Source organism: Canis aureus, chromosome 12 (assembly GCF_053574225.1).
Source record: "Canis aureus isolate CA01 chromosome 12, VMU_Caureus_v.1.0, whole genome shotgun sequence".
Lineage (NCBI taxonomy): Eukaryota > Metazoa > Chordata > Mammalia > Carnivora > Canidae > Canis > Canis aureus.
In genome coordinates, this window is record NC_135622.1 from 5,623,913 (window position 1) to 5,644,171 (window position 20,259).

Consider the following 20,259-nt stretch of genomic DNA (forward strand, 5'->3'; position numbering starts at 1 on the left):
TTTCCATTAGAAATTCAATGAGTTTTTCATCCTTAGTTATTCCTACTACTTGATCTATTAAATCTTTCTCTGCTTCATGTATCCTCAAAGTTCATCAACTTAGAAAATCAATCTTTATCCATGATTTTATATTTGTATCATCTAGCCTTTATGGTTAATTTCTAGTGGTATTTTTAAAAAGATTTTATTTATTTATTCATGAGACACAGAGAGAGAGAGATTGGCAGAGACACAGGCAGAGGGAGAAGCAGGCTCCATGCAGAGAGCCCGAGGCGGGACTCGATTCCGGGATCTGGCAGAAGGCAGACGCTCCACCGCTGAGCCACCCAGGCGTCCCAATTTCTTGTGGCATTATCGTTTGTCTTTTATAGGTTGTCTCAGTCTGGGATTACTTTATCCATTTCCTCTTTCTCTAAACCCACTTTTTTTTTTGTCATCATGAATATATCCATTAAACCCTTTGTCTAATTTTCCTGTGTGCTCTTGAGATTCTTTCCCAAGCTTTTCAGTGATCAAATCAGTGGCTTTACCAAAAGCCCATTGTTGTGGAATTCTAATGTATAGAATGTTCTCTATAGAAGCTCTATTTTATCGCTATTTCCTTAAAACTATTTCAATTTACAGCAAATCTAATATGCTGTCTGCATACTATCAATCCTTTTAACATTCCTTTTTTATTTTTATTTTTTTATTCATGAGAGACAGAGAGAGGCAGAGACACAGGCAGAGGAAGAAGCAGGCTTCATGCAGGTAGCCTGACATGGGACTCGATCCCAGGTCTCCAGGATCAGGCCCTGGGCTGAAGGCGGCGCTAAACCGCTGAGCCAGCCGGGCTGCCCTCCTTTTAACATTCCATGCAAAAGTAATGAGCCCCTTTATGACAATATAATCCAGAATTTCTAAGAACTCTACTATTGGAGACATAGTTCTGACCCTCAATATTCTGAGGAATTAATGATGAAAATAGTAGTAATATTTTCTTTGTAATAACCTACGAGGAGGGCAGACCGGAGTAGTGGTAAGGAACTTCACTACAAGTGAAATTGGCAATTTGAAGAGCATTTTATAATGCAATATTACTTCAGCTAGAAGCTTCTACTCTAATGACTTAGCTAATGCTCCTGCCTATAGTTCCTCCAGCACAGAGTCCAGATAATAAGTAATGTTCACTTTGTAATCAAGGTTTGTGGGATTCAGACCAGTTTTTTTGAACTTTGAAAAGCTCACAGAACTACTAGGAGTGGGTAAGTGTGAATTGAAACACTCTGCAAGATTTTGTGATATGAGAGTTATTTGAATGAAAATCTTGTATATTTAGAGCTCAGAAGAAGCACATACAGTGGTCTTAATCCTTGAAAATTTCTGTACGATAACTTGTTTCTTAGGGTTTTATCCTATTTGGGTGAGATTGACCTTAATCACAGTCTAACTTGTTTCTTGCCACCACAACTTAGTTTCTCTTCCTCTAATAGCTTCTAGGCTGATTCTTAGCAGAAAGTAAAAACAACACTCACTGGAAAGACAGAGTAATAAAGTAGATTCATCCATTTAAACAAGGCTGAACACTCCAACATTTTACTTGGATGAAAATATCTTGCTATTATCTATCTCAATTTTGTGCATGAGAAAAAAAGCTAAAAAAGGTCAAGCAACTTGCTTATGGTCAGAAAGTTAATAAATGATTCAGTGAGACACAAACTAGCTCCAAGTCTGGTTTTGTGCAGTAGTGATATAATCGTAAAATTCAGTAGAAACAGAATTATTCTTCACTGACTCCAAGTATGCTTACCTCTATACTGTAACTCAGGAATCTTTTGAGGTAATTAGCAGCTTTATTACGTGGAAAGAAGTCAAAGCCAGGTGCCCTTGGGGGAAAATTAATCCTTTGCAGTAAAAGTGTGGTGACAATCTACAGATAAAGCATTTACATCTCATGACACCTCAGCACTCCGTAGGGGTAGTAAATGTATAACCTTTTCAAACCTTAAAAAGGCTTGAAAACCTATAACCTTGATCACCATCTTTCCAAATCCTTCCAACTTTTCAAAGGGTGACCACAGGCCTCTTCTAGTCAAAAGGGACAAAAGGAAACATTTCTTTTTACAACTATAATCTGAGCTGGTTAGTGTAAATAATGGATTGGTCTCCAGCACTGGTTGCTGCAGATTGTGGGTGGGAATTCTATTTTTATATATGATCTAGCCATTGTCCCATTTGCATATTCAGTCTCTCGTCTAGAATCCACTACAATCAAACCTTTATTCTCATCACTCTCCTGAAACTTCTCTTGTCAAGGCTGCCAAAAACTTTGCTAAACCCGATACAGTTCTGGGATCCCTGGGTGGCGCAGCGGTTTGGCGCCTGCCTTTGGCCCAGGGCGTGATCCTGGAGACCCAGGATTGAATCCCACGTCGGGCTCCCGGTGCATGGAGCCTCTCTGCCTCTCTCTCTCTCTCTCTCTCTCTCTCTCTCTGTGTGTGTGTGACTATCATAAATAAATTAAAAAAAAAAAACCCGATACAGTTCTTATTTACCCTCATTTAATCTAATCAATGTTTTACAGTTAATCCTTTCATCTTCCTGGAAACATTTTCTTCCCTTAGTGAGGGAAAAAATAAATTCTGAAATGAAATAAAAATAGCTAAAATTAAGAACTCAGTGAAAGAGTTTAACAGAAGTCACAGCTGAAGAGAAAACAGTAAAGTAAAATATGGGAAAAAGAAAAAATTCAAAATATAGGACAAGGAGAAAAAAATGTAATATTAAAACACACAAACAAAAAATAGTAAATGGAGTGAGAAGGTGTATCTTATATTTTGGTTAGAGTCTTGGAAGTAGAAGAGAGAGAAAACAAGGCAAAGGCGATATTTGAAGAAGAAATGTTTGAGAGTTTTCCAGGCAATGTGAAAGACTCAAATCAACAGATTCCAGAAGGCCAACCAGTCTTATACAAGGTAAATAAAGGGGTATCAGTACTAGGGAGATCAGAGTAAAACTGCAGAAAATAAAAGACAGACAAAAAAAAATATTCAGAGAAAAAAGAGATTACACTCAAATCAGCAGCAGTCAGAACACTGACCGACTTTTGAAAAACAAAAATTGAATGCAGATATTTTCAATGTCCTGAGAGTAACTGCCTCCTAGACTTACATACTTAATAAAAGTCTTCAATAATTAAAGTAAAATAAAGGCACTTTCAGAGAAAAAAAGCTGAAACAGTTCTTCCCAAACAGACTAACACAAAAGAAACTTCTAAATGATGTTTCTCAAGCAGAAGAAAAATGATTCCATATGGAAAGACAAAGAAAAAAATTAAAATAAAGGTAGCCATAAATACACCTAACATTGATCATATAAAAATGTATAAATGGTCTTTTGGGGCCTAATACTCAGAATGAGTATAATATGTGATACTGACTATATAATAGAATAATAATAAACTGATAACTGCATATGTAAAGATGACATTAGATATTAAATGATAACTGCAGGGGCAGCCCCGGTGGCTCAGCAGTTTAAGCGCCGCCTACAGTCCAGGCTTGATCCTGCGAACGCAGGATCGAGCCCCACATCGGGCTCCCTGCATGGAGCCTGCTTCTCCCTCTGCCTGTGTCTCTGCCTCTCTCTGTGTGTCTCTCATGAATAAATAAATGAAATCTTTAAATAAATAAAAAATAAATGATAACTGCATATATATATAGATGACATTAGATGGAATAAAAGTATTCCAAGGTCTCTATACTGTCCAGGATGAGGGTAAGTGTAATAATTATTACTATGCTTGATAAATCAAAGATTAAAATTAACTAAAAAAAGAAAATAAAGACTAATTTTTAAATTAATCACTGACAGAAAAGAAGCAAAGTGAAATTCAATGAAAAACATAGAAGGAAAAATGGATGTAAAGTATATAAAACAATAAAAAAGCTATAATAGTTCAAAAGATAACAATCCAAAAAGAGAGAAAGAAGTAAAAAACAGGGCCGCGCTCCTGAAGCCGCCATCTCTGCCGGAGGCCGCAGCGGGACCCGAGCCGGAACCATGTTTCGCAACCAGTATGACAATGACGTCACTGTCTGGAGCCCTCAGGGCAGGATTCATCAAATTGAATATGCAATGGAAGCTGTCAAACAAGGTTCAGCCACAGTTGGTCTGAAATCAAAAACCCATGCAGTGTTGGTTGCATTGAAGAGAGCACAGTCAGAGCTTGCAGCTCATCAGAAGAAAATTCTTCATGTTGATAACCATTTGGTATCTCAATTGCGGGACTTACTGCTGATGCTAGACTGTTATGTCATTTTATGCGCCAGGAGTGTTTGGATTCCAGATTTGTATTTGACAAACCTCTCCTGTGTCTCGTCTTGTATCTCTAACTGGAAGCAAGACCCAGATACCAACACAACGGTATGGCCGGAGACCATATGGTGTTGGACTGCTTATTGCTGGTTATGATGATATGGGCCCTCACATTTTCCAAACCTGTCCATCTGCCAACTATTTTGACTGTAGAGCCATGTCCATTGGAGCCCGTTCACAATCAGCTCGTACTTACTTGGAGAGACATATGTCTGGGTTTATGGAGTGCAATTTGAATGAACTGGTTAAACATGGTCTGCGTGCCTTACGAGAGACACTTCCGGCAGAACAGGACCTAACTACAAAGAATGTTTCCATTGGAATTGTTGGTAAAGACTTGGAGTTTACGATTTATGATGATGATGATGTATCTCTGTTCCTGGGAGGTCTTGAGGAAAGACCACAGAGAAAGGCACAGCCTGCTCAACCTGCTGATGAACCTGCAGAAAAGGCTGATGAACCAATGGAGCATTAAGTCACAAACCAGTCTATATGTGTATTATCAAATATGTAAGAATGCAGGAGCCCTTACTGATGATAGTAATCTATACTTTGAACCAAAAGATGCAGCGTGGTCTTCTGGTATGTTTTAGGAATCGGTCCAGATGTGTTTTTCCCAAGTAACTTGTCTGAACTATATAATGGTGTGCATTTTTCTTTGAGAGGGTCTATATAATCATTTTCTAGAAAGTATAGTTATCTGTACTAATGTTTTTATATGAAGAACATAGTGTCTTTGTGGTTTTAAAGACAACTGTGAAATAAAATTGTTTCACCTGAAGAAAAAAAAGTAAAAAACAGAGAACAAAGAAGACAAATAGAAAAAAATAGGGATCCCTGGGTGATGCAGCAGTTTAGTGCCTGCCTTTGGCCCAGGGTGCGATCCTGGACACCCGAGATCAAATCCCATGTCGGGCTCCCGGTGCATGGAGCCTGCTTCTCCCTCTGCCTATGTCTCTGCCCCTGTGTGTGTGTGTGTGTGTGTGTTGACTATCATAAATAAATAAAAATTAAAGAAAAAAGAAAGATAGTAGATTTAAAATTAATTATATCAACAATTATATTAAAGGTAAGTAGGCTCAATTATTCAGTAAAAAATAAATATTGCTAGACTGAATTTAAAAATCAATTATATGCTGTATCCAAGAGACATACCAAAACCATGAAGTGATAAAATGGTTGAAAACAAAAAGAGAGAAAAGGAGCATTATTGAAAACATTAACCAAGGGAGGCCTGGGTGGCTCAGCGGTTGAGCGGCTATCTTTGGCTCAGGGCATGATCCTGGGGTCGGGATTGAGTCCCCAGAGGGCTCCCTGCATGGAGCCTGCGTCTCCCTTGTCTGTGTCTCTGCCTCTCTCTCTGTGTCTATCATGAATAAATAAAATCTAAAAAAAAAAGAAAAAAGAAAACATTAACCAAAAGATAGCTACATTAATAGACTTTAAGATATGACTTCAGTATATATCTCTACTGGGATATAACCATCCATTTTTATTTTTTATTTTTTTAAAGATTTTATTTATTTATTCATGAGAGAGAGAGAGACAGAGACATAGGCAGAGGGAGATGTGGGACTTGATCCCAGAGTCCTGCGATTATGCCTTGAGCCAAAGGCAGACGCTCAACCACTGAGCCACCCAAGTGTCCCAACCATCCATTTTTAACTGTCTTCTATGCTAGTTGGTTATCATGGGTAATGATATGTAAATTAATCTTCAAGAGCCATTTTGTTAGAGCTTTGATATTTTCTTCTTCACCTTCAACTGTAAAGGTATAATAGACTAATCTTTAAAGATACCTTATTTTTAAATGTGTGTGTGATTACGGTCATATCATAGTTTAGGATGATTTCCCAGCCACAGCCTGCAACGGAAGTCAGAATTTCTTCCCTAGATGAATCCTAGGTTATTAATTGGCGGGTGTCAAGGGAGACTGCAAAAAAGAATCCAGGATGACTCTGCCCATGGCATGGGGATGGATAAATGGTAGTGCCAAATCCCTTGCCTTCCTTGCCCAGTTTTCTGCTGCATTTTTGTCTCTGTCTCCCATGGTGTATTGAATGCTCATTGATGTGGCTCCTCTCATGACAATTGCTTCCCTTATAACAGGACCAACAGCAGGAAGTATTTGGTCCAGAATAATTTTCCACCACTCCACCGAACTTCCAACATTGTCTCCCAATTCTCACCCTCTTAATTTTTTCTCTTTAGAACATCAAAACTAGTAATGGCCCTTTCTCTGTCCTACTTGTTTGAGTATCCTCTAAATTACTGTGTTTCCTATGTATGTTTTTTTTTTTTTTTTAAAGATTTTATTTATTTATTCATGATAGTCACACAGAGAGAGAGAGACAGAGAGGCAGAGACACAGGCAGAGGGAGAAGCAGGCTCCATGCAGGGAGCCCGACGTGGGATTCGATCCCGGGTCTCCAGGATCGTGCCCTGGGCCAAAGGCAGGCGCCAAACCGCTGCGCCACCCAGGGATCCCTGTTTCCTATGTATGTAACAAAAAAGCAGCCTTCTAGAGTTGGCATTTTGGACAGAGTAGAGATAAGGTGGATATGCTTCTGCTTTGGCAGTTATCACATTACCCACATTATCACTTGATGTAGTATCATTTGTGAAGAGTGGCCACATGATGTCAGGAAGTTAAACTGTTAATTGAGTGGTTGGCAATTAAAGTTGATTGGCTTTTGATTGGCTTTAGAACTTCCTAGCACTGCTCCCATACTTCAGTTTCTCTCTCATTCTGAATAGGTTTTATTTGCATTTGCTGTGCCTACCTAGGTCAGAAAGTCTGAATACTTCTCTATTTGTAAAGTATTTGTGGCTGTCTGATAGGCCTTTTCTGATAGAAAAGGTAAATAATTAGCATTCAAAAGGAACAATTGACTTCTCGTATACTAGGTTCCTAAAGTTAACTTAATGTATGACTTTGACCATTCATTATATAGTGACCTGTACAGTAACCTGTAGAGAGAAATTCTCTATTGGCCAAATTTCTCAACTTTCTGGTCCAATGTAATACACAGGAGATTCAAGAAAAGTTAATGAAATGGCAACCTAAAGAAGAGGATGAGAGATTCTTTGTTCCTCAAGTCTACTTCTAGGGATATATTTACATGTATCATGACAACAGAAAACCAAAAGAATATAGGCATGCATGACAAAGAAGGAAAATCTTTGGCCTTTTTCCAAAAACAATTTCCAAAGAAAGAAACACACACTGAAGTTATTCTTCATATTCTAGGACATTTATTTGCTAGTAGGTGGTGTCATAATATCAGGAGTTATGCACATGAGTGTGGCAAGAATTAGTTCCAAATGTTACATGTCCCCAGCAACATACAAGAACTTGCTTTGCACCCCAGAAGAACAGCTGTGCACATCACGCCAAGCGCTAATCCTTCCATGATCATAGTCCTGTCCCAGTATTCCCAGTATTCCCCAAATACTGCCCATTTTATTCTTTCTCTTCCTTTCCTCCCCTGACTGCAGTGCTGCCCCTACTTGTTGGATCTTTGCATCAACTAGACTTACCCTTGTAATAAAGACTCAAGAGGTAGTAAATGAAGTTTCTGTGACGGAGAAAAAAGAAAAACAGTCACATGTACTGGCCCACAACCAAACCTGGGACACTCAGGTAGGAGGTGAGATGCTTGCTATTAAAGCACCAATATTCTTAGGTTAAGGTGTCCTTTAGCTTGTTGTCCTTTAGCTTGTAACATATCCAAATACTTCGTGAGGTTCCTTGTCTCACAACCCACAGCAGTCCCTAAGACTTCATCTACTGGGCTTCACAGAAATGGAGCCTACCTGTCCATACATGGACTCAAAGACCACACAGGTCCCAACTACACTAAATAGCCTACTCTGAAGCCTGATTTGGGATGAAAGTGAACCTTAGGTGGGACCTGCTCCTTCCAAAGGGTACAAGTTCTCAGCTGAAGAATGTGCTCCTAGGACACCTCTTAAGATCGACTACTAAGAATTCCCATAAGATCAAACTTCAGAATGTTTTCTCCAGGGAACTTCATACAGAAGCCTTTTGGTGGCCTTTATCCCAGCTGTCAGGAAACTGACTTGGTGAAATTGAAAAGTTAAAAAGTCAGATTTACCTACCACAGTGACTCATTTTGTTCTTCCTTATTACCAATCCCTGTCAAAGACTTGTGCTTCTCCAATATGTACATGTGCTTCAAAGCCAATACAAGTCTACAACCCACTAGCTCCAGGGATTATCCACTGCAGTTCTTTCCCAACACTTCCTATGGTCTCCAGGGCTCCAATGACCAAGGAAGGGAGGATTGCGGTTGGTTAGCTACTGTGGCGGTTGACGTGGATTTAGGCTATAGGTATGTCCAGCTTTATACCATGGAATGATCAGTCAGAATGCAATGTGGCAAATGGGTTGAAGTAGACTAGCCTGGCTGTGGGAGGGTCAATTTTTTTGTCTATTTTAAATTAATGGAGGTAATAGGTGATAGAAGAGTTTAGTAATGAAGTGGCAATGAGTCTGTAGAAAGTCCAATAAATTTAAGCACTATTTATTAATTATACTGGAAATAAGTTTCTGTGTTGAGAGAATGAGAAAATTTATCCAAAAAGAATAGGAAGATCTGGTTTGGGCAACAAGATGGTTGGCAGTGAGTATAAACTAGGCAGGGCTAGGGACAGATTTGGGTGTTGTTTTAGTGATCAGTTGAAACCAAGACAGTGCAGTATGATTTTTTGGGAGATGCTATGTCCAGGTCTGATCTGAGAGTGTTGAGGTACAGAGCGTGGTGGTGTGTGATGCTGACTGGGAACTCACTGTTATATTGAGGGTTAGCACTTGTGAATCCAAGACACAAATGAGGCATTCACTTGCGAATTTGGAGTTGTGAGTTGGAAGTGCAGGTTTGTAGTTTCAAAAGAGATGTGGGAATAAATGTACATATGGTTGATGTAGGTGGTAATTGGAAGCATGTTGGCCAGAGCCGGTGTGTACCTTGGATGTTGGACAGAGGGCAGATGAGCTAACGCTCTTCAAGGTCAAGGTGAAGGTCGTTTTCCTTGTTGAGCTCAAGTTTATGACTCAGCCTCCACCTAGCTTGCCTTCTAGCAAGACAGGCAACCTTGCACCTCTGTGGCTTCTATCCTTCAAAAAGTCATAATGATTCCTAGTCCCAACATGTGAGGAAGTTCTCCAGGCTCCTTTCTTCAGTTTAATTTCCCAGGGAAAACTGAAGAAAGAAATCTCTCAGTTATTTGAACTTCAACAAAAGACTTCTTTGTTAACATTTCAACTTTAAAGTATTTCTTTAAAATATCTATTTGCCATACAGCTAGTAAATCAAAACCTATTAATTTGTGAAATTGAATTCTTCTAAACATTGACTGCAAACTTAATATTTTCATATCACATACCCATTCAAATGTTTTATATACCTTAAAAAAGACACATTATAATAAAAAGGAAAAAACTTTAAACGCTACAAAGAACTAACTCCATGGACCAGAGTATTAATATACTGGTCATATATCTGGTCATGATTATGATATATTATCATTCTATAATGATAGAATATCATTATATTCTATCTTGTTTCTATCTTTTCCCCTCTTTTACGTCTGATACTAATTCTGGTTCTGATTCTTATTTCTTTCCTGGATTAGAATTTTACTTACCTAACCTACAAGTAACCTTTCCGGAACCACTAAAACAACAATTTGAGGTCAACAACTGAAGATTTAGGAACAGAAACAAGGAACCTAGATGAATTTCTTATGTTTTTCTATATGCAGTTAGAAAGAGCCTTTTTCTGGGTTGAGTTTGATCAAATCATATTTTGATATTTATGGTTTTGTCTAGTATAGGTTTCCAAAAAAAAAAAACTTTGGTTTGGGTGCCTTTATTAGCTATCAGCCAGCACTGTAAAAAACCTATTTTGGAACTGTTAAGTCTTTCCGGATAAACCCCCTAAATTCTACCTGTAAGAGAGTATAAGTAAAGGCATTGGTGGTTCAGTGGTAGAATTCTCGCCTCCCACGCGGGAGACCCGGGTTCGATTCCCGGCCAATGCACGAAGGTTTTGTTTTCATTTCTCTGGGGATTTTTATCCTATAAAATTACACTTCATGGGCGAAAACCATCATTTAGGAGTTTGGGTTGCTACTGCTGCAGTACCTGCATTTAACAACCACTTAGTCTTTGAAAAGGGGAGAATTTCCGGGGTAGTTTGCGGTTTAGGCCATAAGGACCTAAGACCACAGTTACTTCCAGCCTCCAGCCCTGGAGGACCCACGGAACCTAAAGAGCCACGGGGTCACTGATGTACGTGCTGGGCCTGGGGTCGCCTGTTGGTCCACGTCTCACCACCACCGAGCAAGGATGGAGACAGGAAGGTCCCCGGAGGAGAGCTGCCGCGGGGTCCCGCAGATACCCCCCGGGGGGAGGGGGGACGTCGGCATCGCCGGCCGCCCGAGGACGGCGGAGGCAGGCGGAGAGGGACCCGCGTGGACGCGAGGGGAGCTGCGCCCCGAAGCCCCCGGTCGCGCCGCCGCCCCCACACCTGCCGCCCAGCTGGTTGCCGTCGGCGGCCGCCGCGGCCTGAGCTCCTCCTGCGGGCGCGTCGCGTTTCCCCGGGAGGAGGCCGCCGGCCGGGCGATGAGCCCCAACAGGTGTCAGCCCGGAGAGTCTATTTTTAAAAAGGGAGAAGGAACTAAAGATTCTGGGGACTGTTGACCGGATTTGTTTTCTGGCTCTCGGACGCTCCTCGGAAAGGATTGCGATTCGAGGGCACCACTGCGTTAGACACCTCGGGTGATTAATTTTCATCTAAGAATAGCTTAAATTTAAGTTTTTTAAACCTATTTTCAAGCCAATGACATTTCACTTTTTAATACTTTTTTCATGTTCAAGGGTTTTCTTATTCTGACATTATGTCTTTCTGTAAACTAAATGTTTACATTCTGTTGTAAACATGGTGATTTTTTTAAGTCCTTACTTGGCAAGACTGTTGAAATCATCAGGTTAGTTTTACTATTTTAACTTGTTTGGGAATCTCTGTATTTGTTGAACACTGTAATGTGATACATAATTTCTTGTTTTTTAAGATTTTTCTCTAAATAGGTATCCGGCTTTAGAGAGAACAATCTAGCAGTCTTGATTTTATTATAAAAAGGAAAATGATACATTACTTAGGTGATGAAGCACACTTAGAGGACTCATATAAGTATCAGAGATTGACCCTGGATGATCAACTTCAAAACAATATCATAGTAAACCTGTTAGACTTTAAAGGTAAAGAAAACATTCAGGTTCTCCAGATAAAACTGTGAAATGTTACAAAAGCAACAGAATTAGATGACTAACACAGAAAGCAAGGCAACAGTGAAGCAGCATTTTCAAGAAACTTATATAAAGAAAGTGGAAATCACAGATATATCCAGCCAATCTCCTTTTAAATGTCCAAGGTATTAGAATGGCTCTGCTATGACACTCTGATGACCTTGTACTTTTCCACATGAGGCAAGGTTTAACTGTTGTTTGATCCAATTCTTGGCTGAATACCCTCTTGGAATATGGAGAGATAGGCAGTCTTATGAGGTGCTATTATATGGAAATTCTTGCAGTAGATTGCCTGTCCTGGGGAAGGCTACAAGTAAGCAGTTTCTCACTTGTCTCCCTGGTTCTGGTGAGACCTGCAAATTTCCACCTTGCCTCTACCCCCCTAAGATGCTACTACAAGCTATAAAACTCCTTGGCAGCAATATGGAATAGGCTCCTTCACGATAGCAAGACACCATTTGTGTTTTCTTGTCATCTGATCCCTCCAGTGTAGTGTCATACTGTGGGATTATGGATGTGGAGAGCTGACAACATGCTACATTTGCTTATGCTGTGTGTCTAAGTAATAACTACCTCAGTTCACTTGAGAGTGTTGTCTCCTTACTGGTCAATTCTACAAAAGTGTGACAAGCACACCTAGCGGCTGCCACCATACTATTGCCTAGGGACTGCTTGATAAATTTGGTATTTAATGTGTGGGGCCAGTAAGGTCATAGTGCTTTCTCAGAGAAAAGACAGAAGGGAGTGCATGGGCCAGGTTAGGGGATGTGAGAAGGCTTCCCAGGATGATGTCCCCAAGTGGTGGTTATGAGCCAGAGGGGTAAAGGCCTTTTGACTGTCTATATGTTCATGGACAACTGGAGGCTGAGCAGTGACAAGGAAGGATTGAAAGCAGCCACCTAAATGGTGCTTTAGCTGTTCCTTTTAGCTGTTCCTAAAATGGTGCTTTAGCTGTTTGTTCAGACTGAGTGGATGGCTTCTTAAAACCAAAAGCAAGAACATGGCTATGCTTATTGTAGTGGTGCTACTCCCTCCATGACCCCCACTGCATCCCTTTCTTCCCCTTATCCTGACCTCAGGTAATAAGAAGACTCCCCACTGCTCCAATGGGCCTCAGAGACCAGTTACACCTCCTTGCTCTCCCCGAGCTCTTTGTCAAGGAGATAAAAATGGTCTCCTGGATGCTGTGTAACCTGTCACGTGCAAGTGTTCAACTCCTTGGTCTGTGTTCCTGTAAGAGAGTGTAAATTCAGCTGACAGAGTTTGGGTAACTCTCGTGGTAAAGAGAAAATGAAGTTAAAGTTACGGGAAAGCCCTCTGCCCCAAATCAATGTATAGTTGTGAAAATGTATAATTGCAATCAGTGAGTTGCATGCTTATGCCATGAATGCTCTTAAAGTGTTAGAGGAGATTCTTCTGTTTACGGCACTGTCATGTGTAAAGTGCTAAAAGGACAAACTCCCCTGACATTTACAACCAATGGATGGCTCAGAATTTAGCATGAGTGCGTAAATCCTCTGATGTCCAAAGTCTGACTGTATAAATAATGTCCTACTGATTGGCAAGTCAAAAATTTTAATTTCAACAGCTCTGACTGCTGTGGTAATGGATTTCTGGCAGCAAGAATGACTGATAAACCCCACCAATTTTCAGTAGCTTGCTTGCCAAGTAAAGTTTCTTGGGACTATGTAGATAAATCCTTCTGGCAATGCTCAATCCCTCTGGCAGCCAAAAAAGAAAAAAGAAAACAAAACAAACCTGTTTTTTCTCACAAAGAACTCTGTATTTCTGATACAGAAGCAACCACTGCATGCTAAACTCACACATCCTGCCAAAATCTGACCTGTTTGTTTTACAGTAAAAAATTGTTCTTCCACTGTCTTCTGGCCTCCATACTTTTTGATTAGAAATCCACATTATGGTTAAAATTTGAAAAGTACAGAAATAACATCAAAGTAATAATCTCGCTGAGTGAAGTAAGTCAATCAGAGAAGGACAAACATTATATGTTCTCATTCATTTGGGGAATATAAATAATAGTGAAAGGGAATATAAGGGAAGGGAGAAGAAATGTGTGGGAAATATCAGAAAGGGAGACAGAACGTAAAGACTGCTAACTCTGGGAAACGAACTAGGGGTGGTAGAAGGGGAGGAGGGAGGGGGGTGGGAGTGAATGGGTGACAGGCACTGGGGGTTATTCTGTATGTTGGTAAATTGAACACCAATACAAAATAAATTAAAAAAAAAAAAAACAAAGTAATAATCTCCACTGCCTCCAAACTGACTCTCCAAACAGTATTTAAAATATGGTGAGTACAATTTTCAAAAATGGTGGAATAAGAGCACTAAATTGGTGGTGTTCAGCCAGAGAACCAAAGAATTCCCAAATCTCATTCTGCCAATAACCTAGGTTCCCAAGTGGCTATAAGGGTTCCTGAAGGAGAAATGTACACAAAGAAAAGTGGCAACATGTATATAATCATAATTTGTTATTGGTAGGTCTTGTGCCACAGTAGAGGAAATCCTAATAAATTGGTCAATTCAAGGTCTTTGAGAATTTTCCTTCTGTCTAAGCACAAAACAATCTTAATCAAACTTCCCCAAGAGGAGAGTGCCAGGAAAAAAAAAAAAAAAGGGATCCCTGGGTGGCGCAGCGGTTTGGCGCCTGCCTTTGGCCCAGGGAGCGATCCTGGAGACCCGGGATCGAGTCCCACATCGGGCTCCCGGTGCATGGAGCCTGCTTCTCCCTCTGCCTGTGTTGCTGCCTCTCTCTCTCTGTGATTATCATGAATAAATAAATAAATAAAATCTTTAAAAAAAAATAAATAAATCTTATTATTTTTATAATTTATTATGTTATTAACCTTTTATTACCACTAAATTTCCTTTAGAAAAATAAAAATATAACTACAGATCCAATAAAGCAAATTTCTTCCACTAATGTTCTCATCAAAATAAAGTGTGGGCCCCTGGTTGGCTTAGCCAGAAGAGTAAGCAACTCCTGATCTCAGGGTCCTCAGTTTGAGCCTCATATTGTGTGTCAAAATTACTATTAAAAAAAAAAAGCAAAAAAAAAAAAAAAAAAAGCAGAAATAATGAATACTTAACATTTTCATCAACATGGATGGAACTGAAGGGTATTATGCTAAGTGAAATAAGTCAGTCAGAGAGAGATGGTTTCACTCATGTAAATATAAGAAACAGCACACAGGATCATAGGGGAAGGGAGGGAAGACTGAATGCGAAGTAATCAGAGAGGGAGACTAACCATGAGAGACTCTTAACTATAGGACACAAACAGATGTGCTGGAAGCAGGTGAGTGGGGGTGAGGTAACTGGGAGATGGGCATTAAAGAGGAGATGTGATGAGCACTGGTTGTTACAAGCAATTGATGAACTTATTGAACACTACATCTGAAACTAATGATGTACTATAGGTTGGCTAATTGAATTTAAATTAAAAATAAACTTAAAAAAAATAATAAAATATCTCTCCTCCTCTTCCTTCCCCCCAGCCTGACTTCTCCCTCTTTCTTCTTCCTCCTTTTCTTCCTCCTCCTGCTCTTCCTTCTTCTTTTTATAGGGAAAGCTCAAGCAGGGAGTTGGAAGTGGAAGGTAAGAGGGGCAGAGGGAGTTGGAGAGAGAATCTTAAGCAGGCTCCAGGCCCAGCCTGGAGCTCTAAGCAGGGCTGGATCCCATCACCCTGATATCATGACTTGAGTAGAAATCAAGAGTGGGACTCAACCAATTAAGTCACCCAGCTGCCCCTAACCCTTATCTTCCTTTAAAAAAAAAAAAAAAAATAAATAAATAAATAAAAAGATAAAGTGCCCATCAAAATGAAAATTAAATTACTGAAACAATTTCTCTCTGGTTTTTAAGAATTTGCTCTGCTTCCAACCACTGTTAGGTCTTCAGAAGCTGTCACCTTCATTCCTGGTGCCCATTTATTTCTGCCAACACTTCGAAAGATGGATTTAGGGATCCTCCTGTGCACCACCTTCCTGAAGTTCCTAAAGGTGAAGTATGCCCATGAAAATTTTCAAGCAACTGCTCCATATCCACAAAATTTAGAATTGCCAAGACCCCTGCAAGCAAAAAGGCCAGGTGTATATTTTTAGTGCAACTAATCTGACCTGGAAGAAAAAGGTAAACCCCAGAACAGAACACAGAGTCATCAGTTCAAGATCGCTGAGGTACCAGGCAATTCTTCCAGTTTGTCTCTTGTGGACTTAATGTCTATGGAAAATTGACTATGAAGAGGTTGGCTGGTGGTAAATAAAGTTTGAGATTATATTTAAAAGAATGATAATTTCTAGGGTTAGATTTAAAAGGTGGGGAGAAAACAAAGTCTCATACAGGTTGGGGCATATAATTGGTGCTTATAGGTTGATGGGAGAATTTGAAATTCACACTCCATTTCACCTTAGCAGTTCTACTTTTGGAAGGTATCCTTAAGAAATAGTAACTCCAGTGTCCCTTCAGTCTTGGGGAAAACAAACCACAGCAAAATACGCCGGCCACAGCGACCTTATTCCCTGACCGGGAATCGAACCCGGGCCGCGGCGGTGAAAGCGCCGAATCCTAGCCACTAGACCACCAGGGAGCTTACAAGCAAGTACCTATTTAAATACTTTCTGACAAAAGCTAGCCGGTGGCTGATCCCTAGAAGGTGCCCCTGGGCCTGCCTTTCCGGCGCCGCCAGCCCTTTGAAACTATGTGCGCTAAAGCCATTCCCTCCTTTTATAAAAATATAAAAATTAAAAAAATAAAAAGAAACCAAAAAAAAACAAAAAACAAAAGAAACAAAAAAACAAAAAGGAAAAACTCCCACAGGAAAGATCCAGCGCGCGGCGGGACCGCAGCCGCGTCCGGAGCCCCGCCAGGTCCACACGTCCGGCCGCACCTCGGGGCTGCCCCGGAGACGCGCCTTTGCGGACACGAGGAGCGGCGAGGGCGCGGGAGGGAGGCGCAGGCGTGAGACCCCGGGGCCCCGCATCGCCCGGAGGACCCCGAGGGACGCGGCCGCCGAGCCGCGCGGACGGAGACCGCCTCAAGGAAGGCCGGGCGGCCCAGCTGGACCCCGGGTCCCCGCCACAACCTGCGGCCCCGCACTGCCGACCCACCTCCGCGGATGCTCCGCACGCTCGGGCCGCACCGCGTGCTCGGACGCCGGCCTCCCTCCCCGCCACACACCCGCCGTGTCGGAAACCGCGCGGCTTCTCTCGTCAGCCCCGGTCCCGGAGCCACGCGCTCTCCCTGCGGTCGGTCTCCGGCAAACGGCTGTCCCGACGCCGGCGGAGAGAAGGACTCCGCTCGCGACCGCCGCTCCGCCAAGACTGCAGGGTTTGCGACCTTTAACCTGGGGACCGCCGGCTGGGCCGCCGCGGAGCCGAGTCCTGCGCGCTGCGCGTCACACGAGCCTCTCCCGGGCCGGCCTCGAGGGGCAGGACAGGGCCGGGCCCCCTCGGCGCCGCCGCTCCCGCCGGGTCGAGCCCCGCACCCCCGCGTGCGGCCGGCGGACCCGCTCCGGGCGGCGGCGATTCAAGGTGTCGCAGCCGGCGACGCGCAAGTGCGCGGGGCGCGCGGACGCACCTCACCGCCCTCGCGACCCGCGCGGGCCCCCCGCCCCCCGCCCCCTGCGGCCCTCGCGGCCCCGCGTCCTCCCCCGCGGGCGGTAACGTCCCGGCCGGCCGGAGCCGCCCAGACGCCCAGGCCCGAGGGCCCGGGAGGAGAGGGGCCGCCTCCCCCGAGGTCCCGTCCCATATTCGGCTCCCGAAACGCTCTGGGAGAAACGGAAGGGGAGAGGTGGAAATAGAGCCGAGGGGAAGGAACAACTGCAGGCCATTTCCTTCTCTAAACGCGGCGGAAGATGAAACCGGGGTCCCGTGGCTGCCGAAGGTGAGTGTCGTTCCCGTCTTGGGGGGAGCCTCGGCCTGGCGGTCAGTGAGGAACCCGCCCCTGATCCATCTCTCCCGGGGCTTTCTGTGGATTCCAGGAATGCAACTGGGAAGTGTATCTTTAATGCACTTCCTTGACGGAAGAGTACTTTAAAATATTCTAGCAAAGGAAATGGCTCCTGATGGGCTTTGAATGCAGACTTCCAGGTGTGGGGGAAACCCGAGAAAGCAGCTACTATAGTTGAGAATCGCACACACCCAGGAACTGCACTTCAGTCAGGTCGATTTGTCTCTTAGGCTGGGCCCATTTTATTTTAAGTGCACTGTTGGCTGAGTTTAAGATGAATTTAGGACGTTCGTGATAATATTTTATTTTTTTTTTTATTTATTTTTTTTTTATTATCACATGTGCTTCTTTAAAAGATTTTATTTATTTATTCATGAGAGATACAGAGAGAGAGGCAGAGGCTTAGGCAGAAGGAGAAGCAGGCTCCCTGTGGGGAGTCTGATTTGGAGCTTAATCCCAGGACCTGAGATCATGACCTGAGCCAAATGCAGATGCCCCTGAGCCACCCAGGTGCCCCTCAACACATGTGTTAATAGTTCAAGGTACATCTCTTAAACATAAGGATTATTTAAAACAGATAACTTTAATACCATAATAACACCTAAAAAATTAACAAAGATTCATTATTATTATGAAATACCAGTTGGTGTTCAAACTTCCAATCATCTCATGAATAAAATTTTTACATGATTTAAATAAATTCAAATAAGGTCCATTTGTTGAGATTGGCTGATTTGTCTCTTAAGTCTTCTTTTTTTTTTTTTTTTTTTTTTTATTATTATTTTTTTTTATTGGTGTTCAATTTACTAACATACAGAATAACACCCAGTGCCCGTCACCCATTCACTCCCACCCCCCGCCCTCCTCCCCTTCCACCACCCCTAGTTCGTTTCCCAGAGTTAGCAGTCTTTATGTTCTGTCTCCCTTTCTGATATTTCCCACACATTTCTTCTCCCTTCCCTTATTTTCCCTTTCACTATTATTTATATTCCCCAAATGAATGAGAACATATAATGTTTGTCCTTCTCCGACTGACTTACTTCACTCAGCATAATACCCTCCAGTTCCATCCACGTTGAAGCAAATGGTGGGTATTTGTCATTTCTAATAGCTGAGTAATATTCCATTGTATACATAAACCACATCTTCTTTATCCATTCATCTTTCGTTGGACACCGAGGCTCCTTCCACAGTTTGGCTATCGTGGCCATTGCTGCTAGAAACATCGGGGTGCAGGTGTCCCAGCGTTTCATTGCATTTGTATCTTTGGGGTAAATCCCCAACAGTGCAATTGCTGGGTCGTAGGGCAGGTATATTTTTAACTGTTTGAGGAACCTCCACACAGTTTTCCACAGTGGCTGCACCAGTTCACATTCCCACCAACAGTGTAAGAGGGTTCCCTTTTCTCCACATCCTCTCCAACATTTGTTGTTTCTTGCCTTGTTAATTTTCCCCATTCTCACTGGTGTGAGGTGGTATCTCATTGTGGTTTTGATTTGTATTTCCCTGATGGCAAGTGATGCAGAGCATTTTCTCATGTGCATATTGGCCATGTCTATGTCTTCTTCTGTGAGATTTCTGTTCATGTCTTTTGCCCATTTCATGATTGGATTGTTTGTTTCTTTGGTGTTGAGTTTAATAAGTTCTTTATAGATCTTGGAAACTAGCCCTTTATCTGATACGTCATTTGCAAATATCTTCTCCCATTCTGTAGGTTGTCTTTGAGTTTTGTTGACTGTATCCTTTGCTGTGCAAAAGCTTCTTATCTTGATGAAGTCCCAATAGTTCATTTTTGCTTTTGTTTCTTTTACCTTCGTGGATGTATCTTGCAAGAAGTTACTATGGCCGAGTTCAAAAAGGGTGTTGCCTGTGTTCTTCTCTAGGATTTTGATGGAATCTTGTCTCACATTTAGATCTTTCATCCATTTTGAGTTTATCTTTGTGTATGGTGAAAGAGAGTGGTCTAGTTTCATTCTTCTGCATGTGGATGTCCAATTTTCCCAGCACCATTTATTGAAGAGACTGTCTTTCTTCCAATGGATAGTCTTTCCTCCTTTATCGAATATTAGTTGCCCATAAAGTTCAGGGTCCACTTCTGGATTCTCTATTCTGTTCCACTGATCTATGTGTCTGTTTTTGTGCCAGTACCACACTGTCTTGATGACCACAGCTTTGTAGTACAACCTGAAATCTGGCATTGTGATGCCCCCAGATATGGTTTTCTTTTTTAAAATTCCCCTGGCTATTCGGGGTCTTTTCTGATTCCACACAAATCTTAAAATAATTTGTTCTAACTCTCTGAAGAAAGTCCATGGTATTTTGATAGGGATTGCATTAAACGTGTATATTGCCCTGGGTAACATTGACATTTTCACAATATTAATTCTTGCAATCCATGAGCATGGAATATTTTTCCATCTCTTTGTGTCTTCCTCAATTTCTTTCAGAAGTGTTCTATAGTTTTGAGGGTATAGATCCTTTACATCTTTGGTGAGGTTTATTCCTAGGTATCTTATGCTTTTGGGTGCAATTGTAAATGGGATTGACTCCTTAATTTCTCTTTCTTCAGTCTCATTGTTAGTGTATAGAAATGCCACTGACTT

The 20,259-nt window shown here is 41.9% G+C and overlaps 2 protein-coding genes, 1 long non-coding RNA gene, 2 other non-coding genes and 1 pseudogene across 6 annotated transcripts in view; 4 read left to right on the forward strand and 2 right to left on the reverse strand.

Annotated features, from left to right (window-relative positions):
- Nucleotides 1-17,232, reverse strand: part of FCGR1A (Fc gamma receptor Ia) — a 28,491-nt gene extending 11,259 nt beyond the window's left edge. The window contains exon 1 of the mRNA XM_077842478.1: nucleotides 16,816-17,232. The gene's annotated coding sequence lies outside the window, so the exon portion shown is untranslated. The remainder of the gene's footprint in view (nucleotides 1-16,815) is intronic.
- On the forward strand, nucleotides 903-5,159 carry LOC144280439 (proteasome subunit alpha type-1 pseudogene; annotated as a pseudogene). The gene is made up of 2 exons (XR_013348842.1): nucleotides 903-1,244; nucleotides 3,853-5,159. The product of XR_013348842.1 is annotated as a proteasome subunit alpha type-1 pseudogene (transcript).
- Nucleotides 10,352-10,422, forward strand: TRNAG-CCC (transfer RNA glycine (anticodon CCC)). Its single transcript has one exon. It is a non-coding gene; the product is annotated as a tRNA-Gly (tRNA).
- LOC144280440 (uncharacterized) lies at nucleotides 11,219-15,995 on the forward strand. The gene is made up of 3 exons (XR_013348843.1): nucleotides 11,219-11,370; nucleotides 15,205-15,304; nucleotides 15,600-15,995. It is a non-coding gene; the product is annotated as an uncharacterized LOC144280440 (long non-coding RNA).
- Nucleotides 16,082-20,259, forward strand: part of LOC144281401 (uncharacterized) — a 49,239-nt gene continuing 45,061 nt past the window's right edge. Inside the window, exons 1-3 of the mRNA XM_077844344.1 lie at nucleotides 16,082-16,137; nucleotides 16,531-17,035; nucleotides 17,087-17,590. Of these exons, the coding sequence (XP_077700470.1) occupies nucleotides 16,082-16,137; nucleotides 16,531-17,035; nucleotides 17,087-17,590 (1,065 nt within the window). The remainder of the gene's footprint in view (nucleotides 16,138-16,530; nucleotides 17,036-17,086; nucleotides 17,591-20,259) is intronic.
- Nucleotides 16,224-16,295, reverse strand: TRNAE-UUC (transfer RNA glutamic acid (anticodon UUC)). The gene has a single exon. It is a non-coding gene; the product is annotated as a tRNA-Glu (tRNA).